This window comes from Aspergillus sydowii (assembly GCF_001890705.1).
Source record: "Aspergillus sydowii CBS 593.65 unplaced genomic scaffold ASPSYscaffold_15, whole genome shotgun sequence".
In the NCBI taxonomy this organism is placed as follows: domain Eukaryota; kingdom Fungi; phylum Ascomycota; class Eurotiomycetes; order Eurotiales; family Aspergillaceae; genus Aspergillus; species Aspergillus sydowii.
Genome location: NW_024467873.1, coordinates 219,650 through 244,917, shown reverse-complemented (window position 1 = coordinate 244,917; position 25,268 = coordinate 219,650). Strand labels below are relative to the sequence as shown.

The 25,268-nt window shown below is 50.3% G+C and overlaps 12 protein-coding genes across 12 annotated transcripts in view; 7 read left to right on the top strand and 5 right to left on the bottom strand.

Moving 5' to 3' along the window:
- Nucleotides 1–221, top strand: part of ASPSYDRAFT_61743 (uncharacterized protein) — a gene marked incomplete at both ends in the record, with an annotated part of 4,095 nt that extends 3,874 nt beyond the window's left edge. Inside the window, one exon of the mRNA XM_040850026.1 lies at nucleotides 100–221. Within this exon, the coding sequence (XP_040697556.1) occupies nucleotides 100–221 (122 nt within the window). The remainder of the gene's footprint in view (nucleotides 1–99) is intronic.
- Nucleotides 222–1,937: 1,716 nt separating this feature from the next.
- Nucleotides 1,938–2,837, bottom strand: ASPSYDRAFT_162047 (5'-methylthioadenosine/S-adenosylhomocysteine nucleosidase family protein; the record flags this gene model as incomplete). Its single annotated transcript, XM_040843053.1, has 1 exon — nucleotides 1,938–2,837. One exon carries the CDS (start codon nucleotides 2,835–2,837, stop codon nucleotides 1,938–1,940), a length of 900 nt encoding a protein of 299 aa, XP_040697555.1.
- A 2,273-nt stretch (nucleotides 2,838–5,110) lies between these two features.
- On the top strand, nucleotides 5,111–6,651 carry ASPSYDRAFT_61742 (uncharacterized protein; the record flags this gene model as incomplete). The annotated part of the gene is made up of 3 exons (XM_040850025.1): nucleotides 5,111–5,244; nucleotides 5,293–5,878; nucleotides 5,926–6,651. The coding sequence occupies 3 exons, from the start codon at nucleotides 5,111–5,113 to the stop codon at nucleotides 6,649–6,651; spliced, it is 1,446 nt and encodes a 481-aa protein (XP_040697554.1).
- A 530-nt stretch (nucleotides 6,652–7,181) lies between these two features.
- Nucleotides 7,182–8,793, top strand: ASPSYDRAFT_186796 (uncharacterized protein; the record flags this gene model as incomplete). The annotated part of the gene is made up of 7 exons (XM_040843582.1): nucleotides 7,182–7,382; nucleotides 7,433–7,742; nucleotides 7,788–8,094; nucleotides 8,157–8,468; nucleotides 8,528–8,532; nucleotides 8,577–8,643; nucleotides 8,697–8,793. Coding segments are annotated over exons 1-7 (1,260 nt in total), but the record flags the coding sequence as incomplete, so codon positions are not given.
- On the bottom strand, nucleotides 8,691–9,996 carry ASPSYDRAFT_501676 (endo alpha-1,4 polygalactosaminidase). The gene has a single exon (XM_040848010.1). The coding sequence runs from the start codon at nucleotides 9,788–9,790 to the stop codon at nucleotides 8,957–8,959; it is 834 nt and encodes a 277-aa protein (XP_040697552.1). The 5' UTR covers nucleotides 9,791–9,996; the 3' UTR covers nucleotides 8,691–8,956.
- Nucleotides 9,997–11,262: 1,266 nt separating this feature from the next.
- Nucleotides 11,263–13,453, top strand: ASPSYDRAFT_211536 (uncharacterized protein; the record flags this gene model as incomplete). The annotated part of the gene is made up of 6 exons (XM_040844020.1): nucleotides 11,263–11,483; nucleotides 11,529–11,738; nucleotides 11,790–12,190; nucleotides 12,240–12,467; nucleotides 12,514–13,094; nucleotides 13,134–13,453. Exons 1-6 carry the CDS (start codon nucleotides 11,412–11,414, stop codon nucleotides 13,451–13,453), a joined length of 1,812 nt encoding a protein of 603 aa, XP_040697551.1. The 5' UTR covers nucleotides 11,263–11,411.
- A 275-nt stretch (nucleotides 13,454–13,728) lies between these two features.
- ASPSYDRAFT_82081 (uncharacterized protein) lies at nucleotides 13,729–15,140 on the top strand (the record flags this gene model as incomplete). The annotated part of the gene is made up of 3 exons (XM_040851134.1): nucleotides 13,729–14,387; nucleotides 14,455–14,993; nucleotides 15,040–15,140. The coding sequence occupies 3 exons, from the start codon at nucleotides 13,729–13,731 to the stop codon at nucleotides 15,138–15,140; spliced, it is 1,299 nt and encodes a 432-aa protein (XP_040697550.1).
- Nucleotides 14,887–17,598, bottom strand: ASPSYDRAFT_211530 (alpha-galactosidase). The gene is made up of 4 exons (XM_040844019.1): nucleotides 17,454–17,598; nucleotides 16,805–17,408; nucleotides 15,040–16,752; nucleotides 14,887–14,993 (listed from the first exon to the last, which is right to left on the bottom strand). The coding sequence occupies exons 1-3, from the start codon at nucleotides 17,536–17,538 to the stop codon at nucleotides 15,213–15,215; spliced, it is 2,229 nt and encodes a 742-aa protein (XP_040697549.1). The 5' UTR covers nucleotides 17,539–17,598; the 3' UTR covers nucleotides 14,887–14,993; nucleotides 15,040–15,212.
- A 1,001-nt stretch (nucleotides 17,599–18,599) lies between these two features.
- ASPSYDRAFT_1162989 (uncharacterized protein) lies at nucleotides 18,600–19,933 on the top strand (the record flags this gene model as incomplete). The annotated part of the gene is made up of 3 exons (XM_040840122.1): nucleotides 18,600–18,677; nucleotides 18,704–18,876; nucleotides 18,924–19,933. The coding sequence occupies 3 exons, from the start codon at nucleotides 18,600–18,602 to the stop codon at nucleotides 19,666–19,668; spliced, it is 996 nt and encodes a 331-aa protein (XP_040697548.1). The 3' UTR covers nucleotides 19,669–19,933.
- Nucleotides 19,710–21,469, bottom strand: ASPSYDRAFT_50504 (uncharacterized protein). The gene is made up of 6 exons (XM_040848093.1): nucleotides 21,040–21,469; nucleotides 20,954–20,990; nucleotides 20,833–20,906; nucleotides 20,400–20,776; nucleotides 20,270–20,334; nucleotides 19,710–20,206 (listed from the first exon to the last, which is right to left on the bottom strand). The coding sequence occupies exons 1-6, from the start codon at nucleotides 21,199–21,201 to the stop codon at nucleotides 19,815–19,817; spliced, it is 1,107 nt and encodes a 368-aa protein (XP_040697547.1). The 5' UTR covers nucleotides 21,202–21,469; the 3' UTR covers nucleotides 19,710–19,814.
- A 298-nt stretch (nucleotides 21,470–21,767) lies between these two features.
- ASPSYDRAFT_186778 (alpha/beta hydrolase) lies at nucleotides 21,768–23,309 on the top strand. Its single transcript, XM_040843581.1, has 2 exons — nucleotides 21,768–22,489; nucleotides 22,540–23,309. The coding sequence occupies exons 1-2, from the start codon at nucleotides 22,076–22,078 to the stop codon at nucleotides 22,861–22,863; spliced, it is 738 nt and encodes a 245-aa protein (XP_040697546.1). The 5' UTR covers nucleotides 21,768–22,075; the 3' UTR covers nucleotides 22,864–23,309.
- Nucleotides 23,017–24,931, bottom strand: ASPSYDRAFT_1162981 (cytochrome P450; the record flags this gene model as incomplete). The annotated part of the gene is made up of 2 exons (XM_040840121.1): nucleotides 23,017–23,925; nucleotides 23,980–24,931. 2 exons carry the CDS (start codon nucleotides 24,929–24,931, stop codon nucleotides 23,330–23,332), a joined length of 1,548 nt encoding a protein of 515 aa, XP_040697545.1. The 3' UTR covers nucleotides 23,017–23,329.
- Nucleotides 24,932–25,268: the final 337 nt, after the last annotated feature.

The following is a 25,268-nucleotide window of genomic DNA, read 5'->3' as shown; positions in this document are numbered from 1 at the left end:
GGGTGGATTTGGATTCAAAAGATGAAAGTGGAAGGACACCTTTATCATGGGCTGCAGAGGAGGGTCATGAGGCAGTAGTAAAACTACTCCTTGAGACAGGAAGGGTGGATATAATGCTAAAAGATGAAGATGATTGGACACCGTTAGAATGGGCTGAAGAAAATGGCCACAAGGAGGTGGTAGAGCTACTTTGTCATGATGGCAAGATGGATGTGGACTGAGAATATTTTGATGACCACACATCTGTCATGCTAAGAGGTTGTGGCCATAGCGTTAACGACATACAATGCCACCTCTGGAGACGTTGGTCGTAATGCATGCCTGGACCAGCAAATTCCCGCGTAGTGCTATCAAGATGGTAGCGTTTCTCGGCGTGATGCTGTTCGAGCACCGATTAGTGATAAAGTAGGTCAAAGCCACTTGGAAATTCTATTTGGGGGAATGCTGAAACAGTTCCCGAGATAGTCCTGCGCGGAGACTACAACAGGGAACTGGCACATTCTATCATCAATACATTGTTTAGGCAATGGCAGGGTATAGCCGCAGTACATGTCTACAGCTGTAGCACAGATCATGTACATGTATGGTATTCACGTACCATTTGTCAACTACCTGGACGCCCAGATTGATGACAACTAAAATAGCGAGCCCACAAGAATGATGGCCAGAATACCAGCCCTAAGCAGATCTCCTCTTTCACCTCTACGCAGCATGGCACCTTCATTCACATCGTAAGCCGCTGACGATGTAAGCGAGTAGCAGCCAATATTTCTGGGTGGATAATCCTCATGAGAAGCAGTAAGTCCAGCCATGAATTAGTCACAATCGAATGCAACCTCTGAGTCAACAGCAATGGTCGAGGTCGACGACCAGTTGTTGAAATTCGGCAATTCCGTACTGGAGCCGGCATTGTTAGGGGATCAGACTTGCGTCTTGATCTTCCCTCTTAATTGAACGGCACGCACATGCTTGAAGGGGAGGTTTACTGCCAGCTCTTTGGTGGTGGTGTCGATGTGAATATCTGTTTTAAGGAGGCGTAGTCGAGGAAGCGAGAGGCTTATCAGGTTAGCAAGTCCTGGTGTCTGGAGTAGAGGGGATAGAGACGAACAATGAAATGTTCCCCAAGATATCGAGGACCCGTAAACAGCCTCTAGTTCCGGCAGTCCCACGACTAAAGGGGGCCCATTATGGTACAGTCTGAGTCTTGCACCTTCAATGGCTGTCGAGTCAAAAATCGACTTGAGTTGCGCCACGGAGATACTACGGGGAGACTATGTTAGAGGTCCTGGTACTGGGTGTGGGCGAAGTCTGCACATGCTTGGGTCACGGTGCTGGAAATACTGCGCTGCGTGCTGGCCAGCTCAGAGGCTGCAGTACCGATTGGCAGGAGAACTAGGAGTATGTGTAACAGCCGTATATTGACCGGCGTACAGCAGTTTCTTGTACCTTGTAGGCGTTGCTTCTAATTCTATCGTCGGATCAGCTTGAGAGGGCGGAGTTTAAGAAGAAGGGGAAAATAAGTGACAAGAATCGCCAAGGGTCTATCAAAAAGCAATACGAGGCCATCTGCCAATGAAGCCCATCTGTGCACTCTACCCAAGCCTTAGGCGAAGCCGCACATGATACGACTACACCACGCTCTTGGCTAGAATACCTCAATATACCGTCTCCGATCCCTTGAGGCGGTGGTCGAAGTGTATCCAAGTTGGGGAGCGAGCACGTCAAAAGACCAGCGCCTAGTAGGGCAAATACCATTGGCGCCAAGTGCCTCATCAAAGGAATATGAGGTCAGTCATGCACCATAGGGAAAGGGATCATGACCTGTGTACCAAAATAAAGAATGAGTTATCAAGAGTTAAATGTCAATATAATTCCAGGCTTTTTGACATTATCGGTTTCATACAATACATATGTTCAACTTGGACAATAACAAATGGTCATACCGACAAATTCCCCCCAGCCAACGGCGCATCCTCAACCTGCTGCCTCGGGATAACAGACAACAGCTCCTTCGCATACGCAGCCGCAGTGGCAGCCGCATACCCCTGCCAGACATCATTCTTATTAGCGTCCGCGTAGTCTGAGATACCGCGGATAACGAGACAAGGGAATGTGTCCAGCAGCCCGGCTGCCTCCATCTCAAAGCATAGAATCCCGGACTCTTTTGCCAGGTGGTCGCGGATTTTGCTGTCCTTGACGACCTGGTTTCCGGACGCGATGAGGCCGTAGTGGATGTGTGGGGTGTTTCGTTCCCGGTGTCTATTGGGGCTGTTTAGGGGGCGGTGTGTGTTGAATGTACGATATATTCGGGCTGACGGTGGGCGAGAATGGTAGTTCGGGTTCACCAAGCTATCCTGACCCTGATGTCGCAACGTCGATGCTAGTAGGGGGTATTTTGACTCTATTTCGCAGAGAAAACTGTGGATCCGCGGTCCAGTTAAGATATGAGTTGCTTGGAGCTTTGAAAGAGCAGTCAGGAGAACGCGAGGCGGTTTGCTGAGCATGATGGTCCTCTTGATAGTACACTCTTTGACCGTTTTAGGATAGTCATATCGCACGACGCCGCCATGGTCCCTGGTTGGTTTGGCCACCACGACGTCGCCCAGTCTGATATCGGCCTGGCTGGGGACTCCACCCCCGATACCGACCATGAGGGTAAAGCGGATGGATGGGAAGGTTGACAGCATCTGAGTCGCCACAGTTGCCGCAGGCATGGGCCCGATAATACCGGTTGGTAAGCAAGCAACGACCACATTGTGGGAGCATATCCGACCGAGAATGTAGGTGTTCTCATCGTATGGGTTGGCCGGCAGGTCGGCATGGACTTCGTCAAGCATTGCCTTGGCCGCGGCCATCTCCACTGGGAGTGCACAGATCCAGCCCACCGTGTAATCCTTGTATGCCAAGGATGTTGAGACGAGGCTGGAAGGCAAAAGATGGGGTGGTAAATGGCCTCCACCCTGGGCGGGTCCAAACCTCATAGGATATCTGGCGGGCTTTGTTGCGTTGATGTCGTGGTGTGGGAGATCACTACGGCTCCAGCTGTTAAAATGAGCCTCCTTGAGGTGTCTAGACAAGGCATCTAGAACTAAGACGGCAAATAGCAGCAGCAGGCAACCGACGATAATGGCCATTGCAGGCATATTAGGGAAAGAAAAGATTGGAAGTGAGCAGCACCTATGGATTATTAGTACCGTGCAGTGAGCAGTTTACGAAGGTCCGGTCGCAGCACCAACAGCACTAAAAGGCTTTAATAACAGGATGAAATTTCAAGAAGCCAGATGAGTAAAGGGGGAACACAGCATTGATATATAACCAACAAAAGTCTGCAGGACAATAATTCAACAAATGCAATGAAAAAAGGAAGCAGAACAAAAAAGCCAAGGCTTGAACTTACAAGTACAAAAAGACTGGGAAAAAGATAAATACCAAACGGGGAAAAAGTGGAATATTATCGTATTCGGAGCTCTAAGAATAATGTATGAATCGTCATAAATATTACATGGAACAGAGCTAAAACCCCCCAGCCAGAAGAAGAATCGTTCTTTACAGCGTAATCTTGGATACCCAACCCCTACAGCCTTTGTGGCTGTGAACTACCAATGTCCTTCTAAAAGCTGCTACGCTGTCGCTGACTGGCCAGAGCAGTTCTAGCGCTCCTGAGAGAGCAGAAATTAAAGTTGAAATACACGGTATTTCTCAGTGGGTATGGAGTAAGATCAGCATAATTCACCCACTGGTGATACTGCCACACTTGTGGCTGGTGCAAAGTCCGGGAAACTGGATCTCACTGGTGAATATATGAATATATACAAGTAAACGAATCTTTCTGGTAGAGAGAGAGAGACTAATCGTACCCTATTTCGAAAATTAATCCTATAGCGTTCATGATCCACTTCATCTAAAGAAAACACCACCTTAGCCTTTCTCTTCACCGAATACCGGAGCCCGGTTTGCTCCCTGATCACGTTCAGCCTAGAACCTCCACAAGTCAGCTGTATCGACCTAACCTGCATGAATCCATATTGGATAACTGTACCATATCAAAGCAAATATCCAGGCCACAAAAACAACTGTGATACTGACGGAGCTGGTAAAAGGTTTAAACCCGAGCGAGGTCCGCCCTCATAGTGGCTTGATGAGCAGGTAGAGCTCTAAAATGATGAAAAAGATGCACCTTTAAGCCAAACGGGGCGAACAATAATCTCCAGAATCAGTAATTCAATAGCTATGAACCTCCGACTGAGTAGCTATCTCGGATTCCATGGGCATATAAACTCAGAGCCCATGGATACACTGGAACCCGAATACGGAGCAATACTTCCAGTTAAAAGCACAATAAGAAACATGTCGCTACTCTGCTGGTAGTCTGCTGAAAATTAGAAACCTCCTAGTAAAGCTAGTTGAAACCATCTATCATCCAGATCTAGTTTTTCCGGAAGCATAATACATGGATATTGTCCGGTTGCTATTCGGCTGCTGCTAAGTTGGCTACTGCGGATGATATACTGCTGCTGAGATTGGTCTTCCTGAGGTATAATATATTAGGCCAGACGTACACTGGCTGGTTCTGCAGCATCATTAATATCGGTACTCTACCCAATAGCAATATTTTAATAGCGGTCAATAAGCTCGATATAATTTATTGGAGGTACGTCGGCCTGCTGTGGAAAGTTGCGGGGCTAAACCCGATGCTGCCAATGCTGCCATTCAACTGCATATCTTTCAAGGGGGAGCCTGTCAATCCAGCTAGTGTAGGATATGACAAGATGACTGAACGGGGTAGTTCCAGTGGGCACTACCGGTGGGAATTCCAGGAACGAGAACCAGAGCTGCCCTACATTTGACTCGCGGCAACTCCAAACAAGGTTTCGATGTTAGAAAAATCCACGATGCGTCCATCCATGTGGATATTGGCGCGATGAAACCCAACGATTGCGCCATCACGCACACAACACTCCAAATCCCGAACATCCACACAGCGCGCGCGACCAGAATGCCCAGAGCCCGTCCAGCTCGGCTCAAAAAATATGAACATGCTTGTTATAAAGATAGAGCTCTGGCTACTCTGCATTTCTGCCCGGACGAGTGAAGTTTAAGATCGACCAACATGACCCGTATCAAGAGCGTCGCCATAATTGGCGCTGGCCCAGCCGGTGCTATTGCGGTAGATGCATTCGCCCAGGAACAGGCTTTTGATCGAATCAGAGTATTTGAACGGAGGGAGAAGGCAGGTGGTTGTTGGTGCGTTACTCCCAGTTCTCCTGGATAAATACAGACTGACCGCAGTAGGATATACGACAACAACGAACCACCACAACTAACAGATTTCGATGCCCTCGCCGCTCGAACGGCCGATGCGCCCGTCACTGCGCCAGGTTCCCTGCCGGGGTATTTCCCTCGGTCAAGTCAGCATCGTTTTGACGATACACCTGTTTATCCTGCGCTAGAAGCAAATATCGATGCGGGGATCATGCAATTCTCCCAGGAACCTATTCCTGAAGTACGCAGTGAAGCTTCGATTGCGCTTCATGGCCCTGATACCCCGTTTCGGCATCATACTGTTATCCAGCGGTATATCGAGTCGCTGCTTAGTCGGAAGGGGTATAACCGACTTGTTGAGTATAACACCACTGTGGAGAATGCGGAGAAGAGGGTGAATGATGGGAAGTGGGTGTTGACACTGCGGAAGGCGGTTCTAGGTCTGGAGAAGGATTACTGGTGGCAGGAGGAGTTTGATGCCTTGGTTATTGCGACGGGACATTACAGCGTGCCTTATGTTCCGGTGATCAAAGGACTAAAGGAGTTTGCGGCTGAGGTTCCAGAGAGTGTGCTGCATACGAAAGGATTCAGGGAGCCTGAAAAATACCGTGAGAAGGTTCGTAAATATAATCACCACTGGTATAGGCAATGCTAATTTCTCAGCGAGTGGTTACAGTTGGCGCTTCAGTCTCCGGTGCTGATACCGCAGTCAGCCTCGTTGGCATCGCCCAAAATCCAGTCTACGCGGTAGTCCGTGGCAACTACAATGGATACTTCGGAGATGAAGCATTCAAGCATCCCCAGATTCAGCGAAAGCCACCAATTTCGCACATTGACGGAGAAGGCAGCAAGCGCACTGTACACTTCGAGGACGGCACGTCTGTTGCTGACGTTGATCATATTATCCTTGGAACCGGGTATACTTGGACATTGCCATTCTTGCCAGGTGTTGCTGTTCGCAACAATCGAGTACCAGAGCTATATCTGCATGTCTTCCACCAGCAGGATCCGACCCTTGCATTCATCGGCGCGGTTGCGGCTGGATTCACATTCAAGGTCTTTGAATGGCAGTCTGTTCTTGCAGCTCGTGTGTTTTCTGGTAAAGCAACGCTGCCATCACTCCAAACGCAACGAGACTGGGAGGCGAAGAGAATCAAAGAGAGAGGCGATGGTGTCAAGTTTACTTTGATCAGCCCGGACTTTGAGAGCTACTTCGAGTTGCTCAGGACGTTGGCTACAGAGCCGAAGGATGGAGAGCCTGGTCGACGACTGCCAAAGTTCGATCCATCCTGGGTGAAGCAGTTTGCTGCAAGTCATCAGAGACGTATAAACATGTGGAAGCGAGCGAACGAGGCAGCGAGAGGTCCAGATAGGGTCTCTAAGTTGTAGTTATGTCAATTACCATCTAGTAAGGAAACATACTTGCATTGTTTAAAGGTCACCCAGTACAGTAGTTACACAGCGTAATCTTAGCTGAAATACTCCGACGTGGAGGGGGACGGATATTCCATGAGCTACTAGAATAGCGCCAATACTTTCTATCTTAGCCGGAGGGTCTCTTCTCATCCCAGGCCTTTACTCTGCAGGTCTGGTTGGTCAATTCCTGCGTATCAAAACCTGCCATGACCATCACGCCATTTGACGAGCGTTTGGTGAGATCTGCTGCATCCTTATGCTCCACATTCAAATCCCGATGCACTGGAATTGAAATATCCCATTGCCCGCAAGGGCTTCTGAAGATTCACAAGCACGTATTATTCAAATAATGTCGATTGAATCTCCGAAGATCGAGCCTAGCCAGTATGATTCCGACATGGCCGTTGGTCAGGACTGGACTGTGGCTGAGGAGCGCCGGGCACGCATTAAGTAAAACGCGAAATAGAATTACTGATAAAAGCAATGTGTGTTAACTAAGTACCAGGATCGACTTCTCAGTCCTTCCCTTGTTAACATTCGGGATGATCATGTTCCAGCTCGATCGGATGAACGTGGCCAGCGCGTTGACAGGTGGCTTCGCCGACGATATTGGTGTGAACCAGAACACCATCAATTTGGGGAATCAATTGATGTTTCTGGGTATTATCGTGCTGGAGATCCCGTCGAATATGCTTCTTCAGAAGGTATACCTACTATCAGGCTTTTTAGGTTATGGTTGGATAACACGTTGCAGATCGGCCCCAGCAAATGGATTCCAGCACAGGTATTCGTCTTCGGTCTCATTGCAACTTTACAAGTTCTGTTAAAGAATAGAGGGGGCTTCCTGGCTACGCGTATGCTGTTGGGTCTGGCTGAAGCAGGATACATCCCAGGTTCAATATATACCCTGTCCACATGGTATACGCCGCAAGAACTGGGCCGACGAGTCGCCATTCTGTTCTTTGGAATGTTTGGAGGAAACGCGATTTCTCCGCTGATTGGTGCTGGGATTCTGCGGTTGCATGGACGAGGGAACCTGTCGGGTTGGCAGTATATTTTCCTCAGTATGACTTGATCTGAACATTCAATAGCAGTACTGATCGGTATAGTTGAGGGCATCGCGACAATGATAGTCGCCGTTCTTCTACTCGTCGTCCTCCCAACTAGTCCCCAACGACCTAAACCGCTCTTCTTCAAGGGACTGATTCGCTTCTCACACAGAGAGCAGCACATACTCACAGCCAGATTAGGGCTTGACAACACACCATCCGCAACCCACAATGCCCGAGGTGGGATCCCATTCTCAACCGTGCGAAAGACACTCCTCAACTACCGTCGCTGGCCGCACTTTATCTCCACAGCTTGTGTCTTCGCTACGTGGAGTCCGTTGACAACCTACACCCCGAGCATAATCATGTACGCGCCCCATACCCAGGTACCCAACCCAACATATCCCCCTTGAACTCTGACCATTCCAGGTCCCTCGGCTTCACCCGCGTCCAAGCAAACGCCCTCAGCGCAATCGGTGCCTTCATGACCCTTCCCATTGTATTCTTCTTCGCTTGGGTGAGCGATCGGACGAAGAAGCGCGGGTTGACCGTTATAACGGCTATCTGCTGCTACCTTTCTGTCCTGGTCGTAGCGAGATGCGTCCTGCCCCATGCTCCTAAGTGGAGTCGCTTTGGGATGTGGACGGTTGTTAATGCCTTTGCGGTGTGTTATCATCCTGTGCATAATGTGTGGGTGCAGTTGAATTGTAAGGATACGGCTGAGAGGAGTATTGCTATTTCGTACGTATCCTTCGCTATGCTCTGACGAATGTGGTGCTAACAATAGAGTCGCTGTATAGGATGTGTAAGTTGAGCCAGTAATTATGGTTTATATGCTAATAGGTGCAGGGGTGATGAGTGCGATATGTGGTCTTTTGGCTGGGACTCAGATATTCAGGGCGGATGATTCTCCAACGTATTTGATTAACTTGGCCCAGTTGCAGTGCGTTCAATGCTAACTATGTGTAGGTACTTAACGGGTCTGATTATAATGATTGGGTTGGTCTCAGGCGGACTGGCGTTGGCTGTATCTCAGGAAGTTATATACCTGGTGTTGAATTCTCGCCAAAATCGTAGAGGGGAAAAGACGTCGTATACGCCGTGATCAGAACAGTGAACAAGGATATGATGTTTAAATTGTACTGTTTTCTAAATGACATCCGAGAAGTGAAGTTATCAATCTAAACTCTAGTCCCACGACTGCAGCTACAACCAAGTAGAGCAGTCAATCAACACTCCTGCACCCAATGATCCAGCTTCATATTCTTAATCACGGTGGAAAACCTCTTCGAGCCGTCAAAATCACACGCCTCATCCTTCTTCCTCCCCCTAACCATAACCTCATTGTTCGTCTCATCCCCCTTCGGATACTCAATATGAAAAACCGGCTTTCCCTCATCAACAAAAGGCATAAAATCACCACACTCATCCCATTCCGCACACTGCTCATTAACAGCCCACTGCATATTGGGAAGCACACGATCAATAATCGCCGCCGCATTCTTCAACCCAATAGCTAGTCCGCGGTTATGCGCCTCCCCAGAAAGCCAGTTCATGAAATCCACCGAGTCGGACTGCTGCAGATTAAACCCGCCATGCCCATTCCCGTACGCATCGACGTTATCGGGGTCAACGCCGTCACATCCCTTCTGAGCGGCCATGTCTAGTCTCCTTTTCATTATCTCCCGTACATTCTTCGAGCGCAGATCAACCCAGCTCTCGCCCTCCCAGTCATCCAGCGGGGAACCGATATCTGAGTCCCGGAAGGATTTGGCATCGGGGCGCCAATTCTCGTAGGTTCCGGCCGAGAAGTAGCAGATCACCTTGCGGTTCTGGGCGTGGAGGGACGAGATTGTGGAGGCTGGGTTCTCGAATAGGTCGATGTCGTAGATTGAGGCCGAGCTGGATTTGTCGGTCAACGCGCCGGAGAGGACGATTTGCCAGGTTGCACCGGCCCGGGGTTGCCAGATTTCTTTGGCCGTGGCGCGCGGGACGGGGATGGCGGGGAGGGCGGTGGTTACGGCTAAGCCTGTGAGGGCTGTGAGCAGGGTGAAGACCTTCATGGTGTTGTTGCTATTCTTTCGCTGTGTATTGGCGAGAATAGGAGGGATATGTGAGGATGATGTGAGAATGGTCCTGAAGGTAGTTTCTTGTGTAAAGACTGGGTTGAGCTGCGTATTTAACAGGACAGAGTGTCTGGTGGCGAAGGTATTGTTAACTTCAACTGTTATAGAGAGCTTGAAGGCTGCACTGTAGCAGTGGATAGTGAATAAACCAGAAGTAAGGAATGAATATAAGTGGCAAAGGAGTGTAACCAGCAAATACCAGCTTTGCGGTCGAGTTCTGAAGCTGAAGGAATGACTGCTTGTCCTCACACACAGCAGAAACTCAAGCTGTTTAAATATCTATAACCTGACACCAATATTATATCCATCCGCCAGATTAAGACCAATAAGAGCCATCTCGGGTATAAATTAGCACGGGCGACGCCATCCTGATCCTTGGGGCCAGAGCCAACTTCCGCTGTTCCAGGTGGCCTGTGCCGCAGCATCCGTCAAGCAGGGGAAATTAACAGCAACATGAAGACAAAGAGTATCAAATTTGGTAAATGATGCAGTGCTGGTGGCTTGTTCCGGCCGATTTGTGCACCTGCGCCGCATGGAAGCAGATTGGGTCGACAGTTATTATATCAGTCTCATTGGACATGGCAAATCCAATAGGTGAATACCGTCTTGCCAAGGACCTTTGCTTGACAGGAGGATGTGGGCGCCAGATGAAACGGTATATGCAGTGTCGTATCAAAAGGCGCTGCCATGTCTTTCCCACCATCTGATCGATCCGATCGTCCATACGACATCAGAGTTGGCACACTCGTTCCCGATCTCTGACAGATCTGTTCCATCATGCCAGTTGGTATCGATCTGCTGCTTGAGACTGGGTACGTCTGCTTGCTTGATGCTCGGCAAAATTTCCGGCTTGGATTGTGGAAATTAATTCTTAGGCCGGTAATGGATGATATTGACGGAGGATGTGAGAAAGAATTGCCAGACTGAAAACTGTGGACATTGAAGGCGAGGGTTACTCAGGCCGTCGTAGCCCTACCTGCATACAAAATCTGGACTCATGCACCGAGATGGGCATCTGTATATAGCGCCTCTCAAATATGACAGGCAGTGCAACTATCTACTCCAGAGACTTGTTTCTAAAGAGAATCTGGGACATTCTCCGCCCTTATATTATTGTATGGTGGACGCAGAACAACGATAAACAATATTCCGACCACTCAATGTACGGCTAGAATGTGTGTATTGACGAGTATGTTGAGGCGTCTCGAAGTCAGAACAGGATATTCCACGTACGACCACTTCCTCTGCAAAGACTATCGTCAACCTTTATTAAGTATGTTGCAAGTCGAAGAAGTGTTAGTTGTACCGAATTTACGGTCGCATCTTCGAGTTGAACACTGATGTCACCACCAACCAAGCAATGCAAGGGACACTTAACAAACTAATAATGGGCAACACTGCTACCTGGACTTGTAAAGGCAGCAAGATAAACAGAACAGATCACTACGCACTGACCATAATTATCCAGGCACACTTATTAAGCGCCCCACGTCGCCACGGCATCACTTGGCACGACGTCAGGGTCCAACTCCCCTCACTCCAACAACGTCTTGACAAGATGGCCGACAGAAACATCGCCCAGGGCATCCGCGACGAGGATCTCTGGCGTCTGATCCGTCGCTTTGACAAGGTATACCGACTCACCATGCACTGCTATCGAGACTAACAAGCGCAGCAAGTCGGCCATGTCCAGTCTGTTCCCCGGACTTCGGTGCAGCAGCTCGACCTGAATCGCTCGGCCGAGGAGCAGTTTCCTGCTTCTAAACTGCAGAAGACGATTGAGAGATTCTATATCTCGGTGATTGTCAAATGTGGTCTCTTCTTTAACCATATTAACCAGCTGCGCTCGTGGGAGGATCCCCGCCGGACGGGGACCTTCTTTGCTGTATGTCGCCCACTATTTTCAGGACATACAAATCATATTAATATTGTGCAGGTATATTTGGTAGCATGGCTATGTGATCGTCTTATTCCCATGCTCACTGGTGTCCTGCTACTCATGATCTTCTCCCCGTCAACCCGATCGCGCATTTTCCCGCCCATCTCAGAGGCACAGGCAATCCCTCATAGAAAGGATGAAAAGCCTGCGCAAGCCACTGAAGCTAAGGAAGCGCGTGAAGGCGAAGCAGCCGAAGCTGAAGCCGCCGCCCTGGTCAACGGCCTCACCACCTCAATCGCAGAGCCCTCCGAGGAGCCAGTCCAGGTCGAGACAACAGACTCCGGGACTCTCGCCATCACAGCCGACGAGGAGGCTGGCAAGCCAAAGGGTTCTCCAGCGATCAGTGTTACGCTGCGCATTCTAAGTGATATCACGGATGTCTGTGAAAGGCTGTCCAAGTACGTCATTACTTACCCCTGGTTCACTGTCTGAAACTGACCGACCCAGCCTATTCTCCCCAACGCCGCCGTTCACTCTAATTGTCCCTCGTCTGCGCATAGCTATGATTCTAGGCTCTGTATGCGTGGTATCTCTCTTCTTGTCCGGCCATATGATTGTCAAGTCCGTGGCACTCACAATCGGCCTCGTCTTCTTCGGCGACCCCGTCCTCAGTCGCGCAGTCGGGTTCCTAGACAAGAACATTCCGAACTGGAAAGAATACATGGACATTGAAAAGTACGTCGTCCATCATCAAATACCAGAACATGGCTAACAAGAGTAGAACCCTCCTGAAAGGCGTCCCCACAAACGCCCAACTAACCCTCGTCCTCCTCCGCATCGGCGAAATGGCAGCAAGTCCCATCCCAGCACCACCACCACCAGGCGACTACAAAGACCAGTACCCATCGCAGTGGCAGCTGTGGCGTCGAAGAACAAAGGCCATCGATGCGGCTAAGAAGGAAGAAGAGGAGGACGACGACGCCGCCTCAACCCTAACCAGACAAACCACAAAGGATAGCGAAAGTACTACCACAGCTACCACCACAGACCCAACCTCCCCGGACGGCCTGAAAACGAAAATGAAAGCCAAGCCGAAGAAATGGCTTCGGATTCTGAAATTCGCCCGCCGCGCGATCACAACAGCCATCAAAGGGCAAATCGCGTATAACCGGGCGATGGCTCTATCCGGGGCGGGCACGAAACACTATGCCAAGGGACTCATTTCGGCGGTGCTGGAGAGGAATATTGCTCTTATTGCGCCGCCGACGTTGAGTAACGGGCCGTTTGTGTTTGAGGCCAAGTTTGAACGGAAGCGTGGGACGGCTGTTATTGATTCTACGCCAAGGTCTTCTTCTGGAGATGGTGAGGAGGGAGAAGAGGAAGGGGAGGGTACAGATACAGGGCCCATATTATACTTCACCTCCCGCGCGTCGGCAAAACTCAACATGGACGATCTGCGAATCGACAGCCAAAAGGCCGATAATATCGGGTTCCAGGTCCCGATTAGTGAAATCACAGAGCTGAGGAAGACGGAGGGACTGGGGTGGAAGGGGAAGCTGGTGGTGCAGTTTGCGGCGGGCACAGAGGAGGCTGCGAATGAGGGACTTGTTATTAAGGGACAAGACCCTGAGAAGACGTTCCATCTTACGGACATGAGAGGCAGGAATCAGTTGTTTAATCGTCTTGTTGCGGGTGGTGCGCAGTCTTGGGAGATGCATTGATTACAGCAAATAAGGAGCAACACCATCGTTTATATTCAAGATCTACTCTAGACAATTCAATTTGCATTCCGGAATGATCAGTTATATGCGTAATAATAAATATCTGCCTGTTGACTCGTCGGAGTAGATATCGGAGTAGATTGTATGTGTCGGAGTGCAATCGGAGTCGTCGGAGTTCAATTACGCCATCAGCATCAATATATATACCACATCGAACACAACAAAGTCAACAAATCAGACCAAAAACACACCCGAAACAAATAAATTAAATTAAAATGTCACCAAAGTCAGACCTCCTCTCAACTCTAAACAACACCCATCCCCAAATCCACCTCCTCCAATCCCTCGTCCGAACCCCCTCCCCAAACCCCCCAGGCGACACCACCGCCGCAACAAAAATCATAACCGATTACCTTCGCTCTCAAAACATCCCATACGAACTTATCTCCCCAGACCCGACAAAACCAAATATTGTCTCAGAATTCAACGGCACCGCCAGCCCAAGTCATGGTACCAGAGCCAGCCCCCGAATTATACTCAACGGCCACATCGACACATTCCCCGTCGACCCAAACACCCCAGGCTGGACCCGGGTTCCCTACAGCGGGGACTTTGAGAACAGGCGCATCCACGGGCGCGGCGTCGTCGATATGAAATCCGGCACTGCGTCGCTGGTCCTCGCGTACGCGGCGCTTTATGCACACCGCCACTATCTATCTGGGAGTGTTGCGCTGTGTGTTGTCTCGGATGAGGAGACGGGTGGGAAGTACGGCACGAAACATCTAGTCCAAACGGATAAGAAGAGATGGGGAGGCGATGTGATGCTCTCTGCGGAACCGTCGGGGATGAGCGTGCGGTTTTCGGAGAAGGGGACGTTGAGGATGCGCGGTGTTGTTGCTTGTAAGGGGGCGCATGGGGCGTATTTGAATTTGAGGTGCGACACCATACCCAACCCAAATACATGCATGATTGGGAGGGTTCACTGGACTGACTTGGTACAGTCAAGGAGCTATACGTATAGCTAACACCTTCTTGAATGAAGTTGTTGAAGCAGTCGAGTCTATACAGCCGAATCCACCACCCGATATCGCAAAGTACATGACGGATCCGGATGTTCTGTCTGCGGTAGATGAGGCCATGGGTCCAGGTACTTCGACTATAATCGGCAAGCCAACTGTGAACATCGGCACAATCAACGGCGGCGTCAAGGTGAACATGATCCCGGACTACTGCGAATTCGAGCTCGATATACGATTACCTGTTGGACTTCGCGCTGAAGAGGTCGTGGACGTGCTTAACGAGATCGTCGCGGATGAGAAATACGCAGACGCGAGCATTGAATTGAAGAAGCAGGACGCTGCCAGTAACCCAGCCAGTTTCTCGACTGTTGATCACCCTGTTATCGATCTGATCAAGAATAATGCGGAAGCTGTGGGTGGATTGAGGCCGGCGATGATTCCGTCTATGGGGGCTACGGATTGTAAGCATTATCGGTATGCTGGAGTGCCGGCGTATGTTTATGGGTGTAGTCCGTTGAGTAGTAGGTCATCTTCCTGTTTATCTGGACAAGGGACTGACGAGTGTAGTGGCATCTGTGAACGAGTCTGCTTCTGTGGAGGAGTTTATCCATGTTACCAAGGTACATGCACTGACTGTGTGGGATTTACTGACAAATTCTGAAGAATAGTGATAAAAGATCATTTTAATAATGAATTAAGATTAGATACTGCCATATCATTCATTAACCCGAGTACTATTACTACTGCCTCTCAATAACCACCACCTTACTGCCATACTCCGTATCAAACGTATACTGCAGCCCCATATTCATCAGCGTCGCGCCAGAGAATGTCCCCTCTCCCTCGACCTTATATTGCGCCGTCTCATCCAACCCCTGAAGCTTCACCCACGGCGCCGCATGGTTGACATTCGGACTAAGCTGGAAATAAAACAGCACAGCCTGGGACCCATCCTCCGCCACAAACAACGCAGCCGGCCACTGCGAGTCCTCGGGTGCCCTCAACCGATACAGATCCCCAGTCAGGATAATCGGGTTAATCTTCTCCGCCAGCTTCAACAGTTCCGGCACGGCGGTGTTATTCTGGATCGTGGCCGGGTCGAGTTCCAGCCCGAATGACCCGCCCATCATTGCGACGTGCGCGCGGAATTCCATCGGCACGGTCCGGCCTGTTTGGTGGTTTGGTACGGCCGAGAGATGCGCCCCCATCGCCGAGGGAGGGTATGCAAGGGAGGTCCCGAATTGGATGGTGACTCTGTCGACCCCGTCGGTGTTATCGGAGGTCCAGATCTGGGGGAAGTACTGCAGGACGCCGGCATCGAAGCGCCCACCGCCTGAGGCGCATCCTTCCCAGAGGACGTCGGCGAAACGGGTGGTCAATGTGTCGAAGACGCGGTAGAGGCCGAGCATGTACTTGTGGTCGTTGCTCGGGGATGGTGTCTCGTGCATTCCGCGGTTATTGTCCCATTTTATGTAGGAAATGTCGGAACCATTCAGCAGGTTTGTCATGAAGTCGATGATGAAGTCCTGGACCTCTGGCAAGGCGACGTTCAAGACAAGTTGGTTGCGTCGTTCTGTGCGTGGGTAGGGCCCTGCGTGGAGGACCCAGTCCGGATGTTCACGGTACAGGCTGGAGTTGGGATTGACCATCTCGGGCTCGACCCAGATTCCGAAGCGGAGCTTTGTATCTTGTGTTCCATTGACGGACATGCTTGTGATGTCTTCTACGACCGGGGAGAGACCGTCTGGGAAGCGATCTGGGTTGGGTGTCCAGTCGCCCAGGCCCGCGTTGTCTGAAGTTCTGGGGTACTTGTCACCGAACCAGCCGTCATCCATGACGAACAGGTGGATTCCTAGAGCGGCGGATTGCTCGGCAAGAGTCTCGATGATGCTCTGGTTGAAGTCGAAGTAGACGCCCTCCCAGCTGTTGAGGAGGACGGGGCGGTCTGATGTTGCGAACTTGCTCTTGATCAAGTGGTTGCGGTAGAGCCGGTGGAACTTGCGAGACATGCCTCCGATACCGTTCTTTGAGTAGACTGCAACGCATTCAGGGGTGGTGAGGGTCTCGTCAGGGCCAAGGGTCCATGATAGACGGTCAGGGTTGAAGCCGAGGAGGGCTCGGGTCAGACCTTGGGATCCTTTTTCGACTTCAGCGGAGAAGGAGCCGGTGTAGATGAGGTTGAAGCCCCATGCCTCGCCTTGGGATTCCGTAGTCGATGGCTCGACTATTGCGAGGAAGGGATTGTGCAGGTGAGACGAGTAGCCAGTGTTGCTTCCGAATCTGTGCTGTCAGTCAGTATAGCCCGTCTGATATAAATCTTGCGGCAACATACCCATGCACGCCATAGTCGATCTTGCTCCTCTGGACATTCGCTTCTCTGGCCCAGTCGCCTCGTAGGCTGATCATCTCCAGATCCTCATAGTTAAAGTCGACGCTCAGACTGGCCAGCGACTCGATAGTGATATTGCCCTCGCCCTTGTTCGTAACATTGACGCTCCTCACCACAGCATCATACTTGGGAAAGATCGAGTACGACAAATCCGCAGCAACAGAGCTATAATTGTCATAAAGATGCACAACTAGCGTCGTCACATCCTCTGCGTCCCCAAAGGTCGCCGGCAGTCCAGGCAGCCCGCTCTTGCCCTCAACCACCTCGTGCGATTTATACTGCAGATCGCTCACAGTATACCCAGCCGACTGCCGAATGCGAACAGCAGGAATGCGGAAGTCGCCACGGCCCTGGTCGGGGAACTCGCGCCGGATTCGACCAGGCATGCCGACCCAGCCGTTGACGACTGGTTCCTTGGGCGAGGGGATATCGCCGCCGACACGGCCGCCAAAGTGGTCGGATACAAGATCACCGGTGGTCTCGTTGACGTGGAATCGGTAGGATACATTGTCACCATTCAGCGCGAAGGTAGTGCCATCGGCGACAACTACAGAATTAGTCTCGTTTCCTCGAGGCATTCAGGAATACGAACCAGCTGAATCCGACTGCGCAGAAGCCATTGTGGAGTGGCTGGCAAGCGCCAAAAGGCCCAGGGCCACAGGAGAAAACGCAACCATGGTTGAAATACCGCTGGCCGTCTCCAGTCAATTCAATTCAATCATGCAATGTAAATTGAGGTCGTACAGCGCGGGGAAGTCTTTCACTATTTATCCCCCAATGGCCTGACTGCATCCGGAGAAATATCGGAGGCTCCTCTCTTGGTCTCTGCGCTTCTCTCCACACAGTGTCTCCGAATCCCCACACCGAGGGCCTGGCGGGGTGCTGATCGGCTGCTTCTCCTCTTCATGATTGCCTGGACTGGAGAAGCTACCTGTTTAATGTGAGCTTTGACCTTGGCGCCGTCATTCTGCATATAATCCGGTGTAGTTTCTCCACCAAATCGGGGTTACTCCGTCTCTCACTGTGCTTGACATCAAAGCATTACTCCGGAGTAGAGATCGGGAGTAATTTCGGCTGATATGATATTCCTGCGGTCGGAGCGCTGTCAAGCTTGATTAGAGTTCTATAATAAAGTACCTTCGCAGCCCATCGACGAGAAGAGTTAATAAAATTGATGGAATTAATTCAACCTACAATTCCTGTATCTGTCAACAAGTTCTTTATGGACAGTCCAACATTTCATAAAGAGCACTGTTGCACGTCGGCCATACTAAGAGGACATATCAGGAAGCAACCGTACACCACATTTCCGATCAACGGTCGAGAATGCGCATTATTGATCCAGCTGCGAGGAGAACATTCAGCTCGCTCAAACTGTCACTTGTTGACACTGCAATGGTAGAATCTCGTACAAGATCGCCATCAACATTCCGATGAATGACTCGCGAACGCCCTGGACGGCATGGCGCATTCCTCGCGTGTACTAGTTGGCGCCTTCGCAACGCCCGCGTGCCCCTTGTTTCTGGGTAAAGTTTATTGGAGAATGGGTATGGATACTGGAAGATGCTTACTCGGAATCTAAATCCAGGGATTGAGCGTATAAATAGATAAACAGGCTCTGGAGAACACCCGCTGTGGACCGACTGCTCTTTTTTTTCTGGTTCACTGTGCCGTATCTTCTTCGCTACTGCCCACAAGTTGTTGAACACACTCAAGGCGTCACTCTGCCCTGTGCAAGATGATTTCTTTCAGAGGCGCGTGTGTGCTTCTGCCCTGCTGCCACAGGTATTTCCTGCTGGAGCTGTCCCGACACCGGGTGGCAACGATGTAGCGCTGTCACAGCATATACCGCAGCAAGCACAGAACTACTTCCCCTGTAAATCTAAGGAGTGTGACAAGGGCGAGCATGATAAGGATCATGATCATGATGGAGACTGGGACCACGACGGGGACGACGACCATGACCATGGAGATGGAGATGGCGATGATACAACCACTGTGACTGTCACCGACTGGTATGCGACCCACAAGTTATATCAATGATAATACTGACGAACTACAGCCCCGATATCCCAACAGCAACTATTACCATCACGACAGCCACCGACGGCGGCACGGGCACCGCAACAGTCACAGTCACAGATACCGTGGTTTCAATCCATACGAGCACCGACTGCACCGCTACAACCACAGACTACACCACACTGACGACAGATGGTCCCACTGTGACAAGCACAATCACAACGGCAGGTCCAACCGTCACTTCAACAACCACTGTCACGACAGCCGACACAACCGTCACAGATCCGGGTCTGACGACGACAGAAACAATCAGTATAACATCCTACTCAACCGTCACGGACACCACAACAGAGACACACCACCAGATCATTACAGAGACGGAGACGGAGACAGAGACAGAGACAGACACAGAGATCCATATCCAAACAACCACTACAACCATAACCGAAACGGAAACTGAAACAACAGAGATCTGCACACCCACAGACGAACCAGACCCCGGGCCAGACCCAGACGACGAAACCGACTTTGGCAGCTGCTCAGACCCCTGGATCATCTATTTTGACAATGGATATGAGAACGTGTATACCACGGTGAACGATGTGGACTTCCCATTCGGCGAGTCCCCGACTATCCACAGTCCTGGTGCGTTGATCTGCAATAGATTGCAGTCGCCGTGTAATGCGCCTTCTGAGGTTGTGGCGAGGTGTTGGCAGGTCTTGAATGAGGTCGATCGACTTTCAGGGGCGGAGGCTGCGGACAGGTGGAACGAGTTGATGGCTTAGTTGGTGTTATTTGGTGGATGATACAGGGATAATATAATAACTTGGCGTAATAATACAAGTCGCAGCTGATATTTGATATTATAAATCACATATTACACATTAATACCTAGCTAAATATCCGTCCAAACACCAACCACCGCTATATGTTAATCACTATCCCCACTGGCTTCAATGACAGTCCAGCCATGTGTCTTCTTAATCCCGTGTTCATTCAGGTGTAAACTGCCCCGGCTTCTGTTGTCTCCGCCACTCTCTACCTGCGCATTGTAGTTATCCCCGCGAACAAGCCCACCCCTCGACTCCAACCGGGCAAGTTCGTGCCCATTCCCCGAATCGCCATTCCCGTCTCGGGCCAGCTTAGAATGCGTGTTCGATTTCGACCTCGAGCGGGAGTTCGTATTTGAAAGTCCTGTTGTCGCTGTTGTGACGACGCCCTTCGCGAGGAGTTTTATAAGCGGCACGATGGTTGGAAGACAGGCCGAGATTATCCCGGCGGATGTTTCGACGACGCACCAGGTTTGTGCGTCTGCGATTGTCCCTATTTACATGTCTGTGTTAGGAAAGAGAATATACGGGGGATACGGCTGTAAGGGAGACGTACATGGGATGTCGTTCATGTCAACTTCGAAAATCAGACTGAAGCGGTAGATACTTGCGAAAACAACACTGTCTTCGTTAGCTCTGCTGGAGATCAACATAGCGGAAGAGGATGGCAATGGAGGCGTCCGTACAAACTCCCACTCAGGAACACGCCTATAATGGAAACCCTCTGCCAGAGACTCGCTTGTAATTTCCAGATGGACCGTCCGGGAAGCGTAAGGATCAGAATATCCGTAACGAAATTCGGCACGCCGTTCGCGATTAACGCCACCTTCAAATCAATGCAGGTCCCGGGAATCAGTTGTTGTAGCCAGGCCTTCTTGACCGGTGTACATTGGAATATAGCGACGAGGTCGACTGAGATTAACCAGGCGAGGGTGATGCCGCCCAAGATGTAGCTGCCGATGCGGATGCTGCGGACGGGGAAGATGCGGTTGTACATGAGGAGGACGGAGAATTTGATGATGGCGACGGCGGTGATGTATAGGGGCTCGAAGGCGTAGAGGAGCTGTTATATCTGATGTTGGTGCGAGCTCAGGACTTGGGAATGGGTGGGATAGATACCTTCATGTAGGTGACCGTGTTGAATCCCTCTTGCATGACGGCTGCCATATGGCGGCCCATTCCGTAGTATGTCGCTGGAAGAGTCAGGAACGTGGATACCGAGAGGTAAATGGATACAGACCAGCATAATTGATTCCGGCAATGGATATAACGAAGATCTAGACAACGGTCAGAAGGTATGCTTGGTACACCAATTGCGCGACCTACCAGGCCAACAATCAAAGTGTAATCATCTACCCCTATCGGTAGACGCTTTAAACCTCTAGATATGAGTCTGCAGACGAGAAAACATATTGCCAACGCGGGAAGAACCAGCGTTGGAACCCGCTGCTTGTTAACAGTGCTTTCCTCTAGATATCCGGGTGACATTGTGCCACTGCACGACGAGAAGAACTTCGAGATCTGGGGAAATTAGCAGACATGGCCAAGATAAGATTCCAAGTCCCTGGGAATTCCCATGATTGAAAGCAATCGGCCCGAGGCTCGCTTAGGGCTCCTTCAAGTCGATAGAAGCAGGAATCCATACATCCAACACGGGCCAGGCCGCAAATCACAATCCGACAGGCGACCTGTGGAGGCCGAATCGCGAAGAAGGATCCATCACTAATAAACTCTCCATGGGAGCCACTCGAGTGGCACGACGCTGTTATCAGACCACGTTATGCCGCCTTAGCCGAAGTTGAACGACTGACTCGCGTGAAACCCCAAATCCCGGTACCCAATCCTCGAGCTTCCCCATACAACGGGTTGGGACCAGGGTTCTGGTCCTGCAGGGTTTGTGCAGGTTCGTACAGACAAACAACTACAGTCTCATCATGCAATACCGGCCCACCGCGGCTGCAAGCGAGCAGAACCGTAAGCCAATATCTCCACCGTAAGCCAACATCTCCAGCAGTTCCTCGCGGGTTGAATCTATTGATCTTGATTCCTCCCATCGCTGATTTGACTCCACACTGCGCACGCGCCAATTGGTAGTGCAGTTTGCTGCTTAACTGACTTGAGCCGTTCCGCCAGCTAATTCCAATTCCCAAACCCCGATTTAAATGACTAAACTGCTTAAGTGGGGAAGGTCTCGCCCTGGCTGTCATTTCGGCAACACGAAGAGCCGGTGAAGGGTGTGGGCGTGTCTGTCAAGTACGCGAGGTTGCGGAATATGTTCTCCTTTCTTGTTGCTTTGTTTTCCGGGTTTTGAGCTTGCTGTTGCAAAGAAGTTGCTTGCTACTCTAGGTTCTACGTATATAAAATGGCTGCCAAACCAACTATCGTCTTCTCAATTGGCGCATGGCTCATGCCGCCCGCATTTACCACCATCCAGAACAAACTTGCCGAACGAGGGATCCCATCCGAAGTACCCGCGCACCCTTCCATCGGCGCAGAGCCACCGAATAAGACCCTCTCCGATGATGTCGCTTCATTCAGAGCTGTTTTGTCAAAGCTGGTCGAAGAGCAGAGAAAAGATGTTGTAGTTGTCGGGCATTCATACGGTGGTGTTGTTGCTTCATGCGCTGTTGAAGGGCTAGCCAAGGACGCTCGAAACGCAGCTGGGAAAGAGGGCGGCGTTATACGAATTGTCTATATGGCTGCGTTTGCACTAGACAAGGGGACAAGTCTTTTGGATATGCTGGGTGGGCAACCTCTACCCTGGATGGAAATTGATGTAAGCTCTTTTACCCAGGAATGAGCAAGGCATTGAACTCATTTGTATAGGGCGACTATGTCCGCTGCATTGGCGGCGTAGAGGTAGCGCTGCACGACGTGCCTGTGGAAATCCAGCAAAAGGCCGAGTCGGAGCTTGCGCATACATCGCGCGAGGTCTTTTCGGGGGCTGCTACATATGAACCGTGGCACGATATCCCGTCTGCGTATATCATTGCTGAGGATGACCGCGGACTACCGCCACAGATTCAGGAACTGTTGTCAGTGAAACTGGGAACGCAGGTCGTTTATCGCATTAAGAGCTCACATTCGCCATTTTTGAGTATTCCGGATAGACTGGCTGAGATTTTGGAGGAAATTTCTGGCAGGTCTTAGGAGCTTGACGTACTTTCGTTGTTTGGTTATGGGCATGCCGTGTTTACTCTCGAATGGCCGCCTATTGACACTGGATATTCGTACCCTTTTTTTTTAGCGTTTCGGTGAAATGGACTCATTACAGGCATTTGAAGTTCTGAAAAGGTTTCGCACTCTGATCCCGCTTCGTTGCGTCTTACAAGGAATAGTCCTAATTGCTTCGGGCATGATTGAATGAATTGACCCCAAAGCACATGTCTATAATCATCCGCGTTATCGAATTCTAGAGGATGGCTGATCGTGCTGGCTCTATTCAAGGGACATAGATTGAATTGACGGAGAATGAGAGCTATGATATGACAGAGACTTCTGGTTCAGGAATATAATAGACCATCAAATGGGAGTACCTTCGTTAATGCTGGAAGTTCCATGAACATAACTACCACGTCACAAATGCTAGAAGATCCACCAAAGCAGTGAAGTCCTGCTATGCTTCCAGATCCCTCTTCCAAATTTTCACCGGCAGCTCGACGGGCCATAGATTGAAAGCCTCCTCGTTTTGCAGTGTCCAACCAGGCGAAAGAAGAGAGAAGTCATATCGGTTCACGAGAGTAGCGATCAGAATTTGTTGCTCAATCATCGTAATATTCCTCCCGATACAAGCACGACCACCCGCACTAAATGGTATAAACGCATCTCGCATCTTACTAATGTTTTCTTTGTTAAACCATCTCTCTGGCAAGAAAGCTTCTGGCTCTGCGAACACATCCGGGTCCCTGTGCGCGACATATGCAGGAACCGAGACACCGACATTTTCAGGAATAAACTCGCCCATAATTTGGGCCCCACTGGGGGGTGTTACACGCTCGAGGCCCCGTGGGAGCGGTGGCGATAGACGTAAGGACTCCTCAATACAAGCCTTCAAGTAGGGTAAAGTCCTCACCTTGGAGTAGCGAGCAATTTTATCTCCCGCGATGGCTCCTGAAACTTCTGTCCTGAGCTTTGAGAAGCAATTTGGATTTTTGATCAGATAGTAAAGCAGGTGAGTCAAGGCAATCGCTGTTGTCTCGGACCCGGCATCAACTACGGTCTTTATATTAGCATGTGGTCATTGTGCTTGTGAGCGGAATACCTTACGCAGTATATTCGTTTCTGCCCTGAGCTCACCCATATCTAGCTCTCGAGACCTACCCGCTTTATCTGTGATAAGACAGCTTAGAAAATCGTCAATGTTTTCACCGTCCTCATGTCGTTGCAATCGTTTGCCAGCCAAATGGCTCACAATCTGGCCGACGTTGCGTCCACAGTCCCATTGCGAACGGCAGCGCGAGGAAAGATAATTAGAAGCCTCTTTCAAGACATAATACCAATCCAAGGTACCAATAATCTTCGACTTCACCCGGGCTGCGTCGTGCATTTCCTCGATGAATCGACATGCGCGATCCTCTCCACGCGGACCATCAACCTTGATGACATCTGACCCGGACTCGAGCATTCCAAGCCTCTCGCTCAACGCGATATCTGCAATTGCGTCGACAGTAAACAGGTTGAACCAGTATCTGACGTCGACGGCACCATGGCTCGGTTGACTTTGTCCAGCCGGAGAATGTGAATCTGCCCTCCTATCAAACTGAGCCACCAGCTTGTCGACTTTATCGGTGATTTTGAACTCCCAGGTCTCCAGGTTCTTGGTGGAAAACGCATGCGAGAACATTCGGCGCTTCCGATTGTGATCGTCTCGGTCAATGACGTTAAGGATGTTCATGTGTCCGTCGCCATTCTGGAGTTTGTACATCTCGTGCTTTTGGCAGACAGATCCGAAGCCGTAGATGTCTTTTATCGCCCTCATGTCCCGGAACGAGAGCATATTAGGCGCGACTCGGATAACAGGGTGCTCTTGATGCTGGAGATACAATTCTCTTGTTCGGAACTTGCGCAGTCTCTCGCGTATGGAGGCTAGATTGGTGACGCCAGATAAGACATTCTGGTTCGGATACTTTCGCAGTTTCTTGCTGTCGTAGTAGTAAAGGACCAAAGGCCTTAAGGCAATGAAGACAAAAATCACAATTAAAAGCGTTTCTAGTGCCATTGTGTGGGTAATCTGGGACGGTTGGATATAATGTGCGATGAATTCGGTGACAGCGAACAGGTCTGGGACAGCCAGAGATGGGCAGCTATATGGGAGTCTGTGAGTTTATAAGCCATTTATTGTCACGCTCATTTGATTCGAATACACATGACTCTGCACGATGTTGACTTCAACGGTCCAAAGTCCGCCCCGTGAAAGCTACCTGATATGGAATGTTAAACGCAGTAACTTTATCACTCGACGACCCCGAATTGAATCTCATTATGTATTTCGTTGGATTCTTCTGCTGATATCTATTTCCGTATATTTTACCCCAAATGGCATGGAAGCCGGCAGT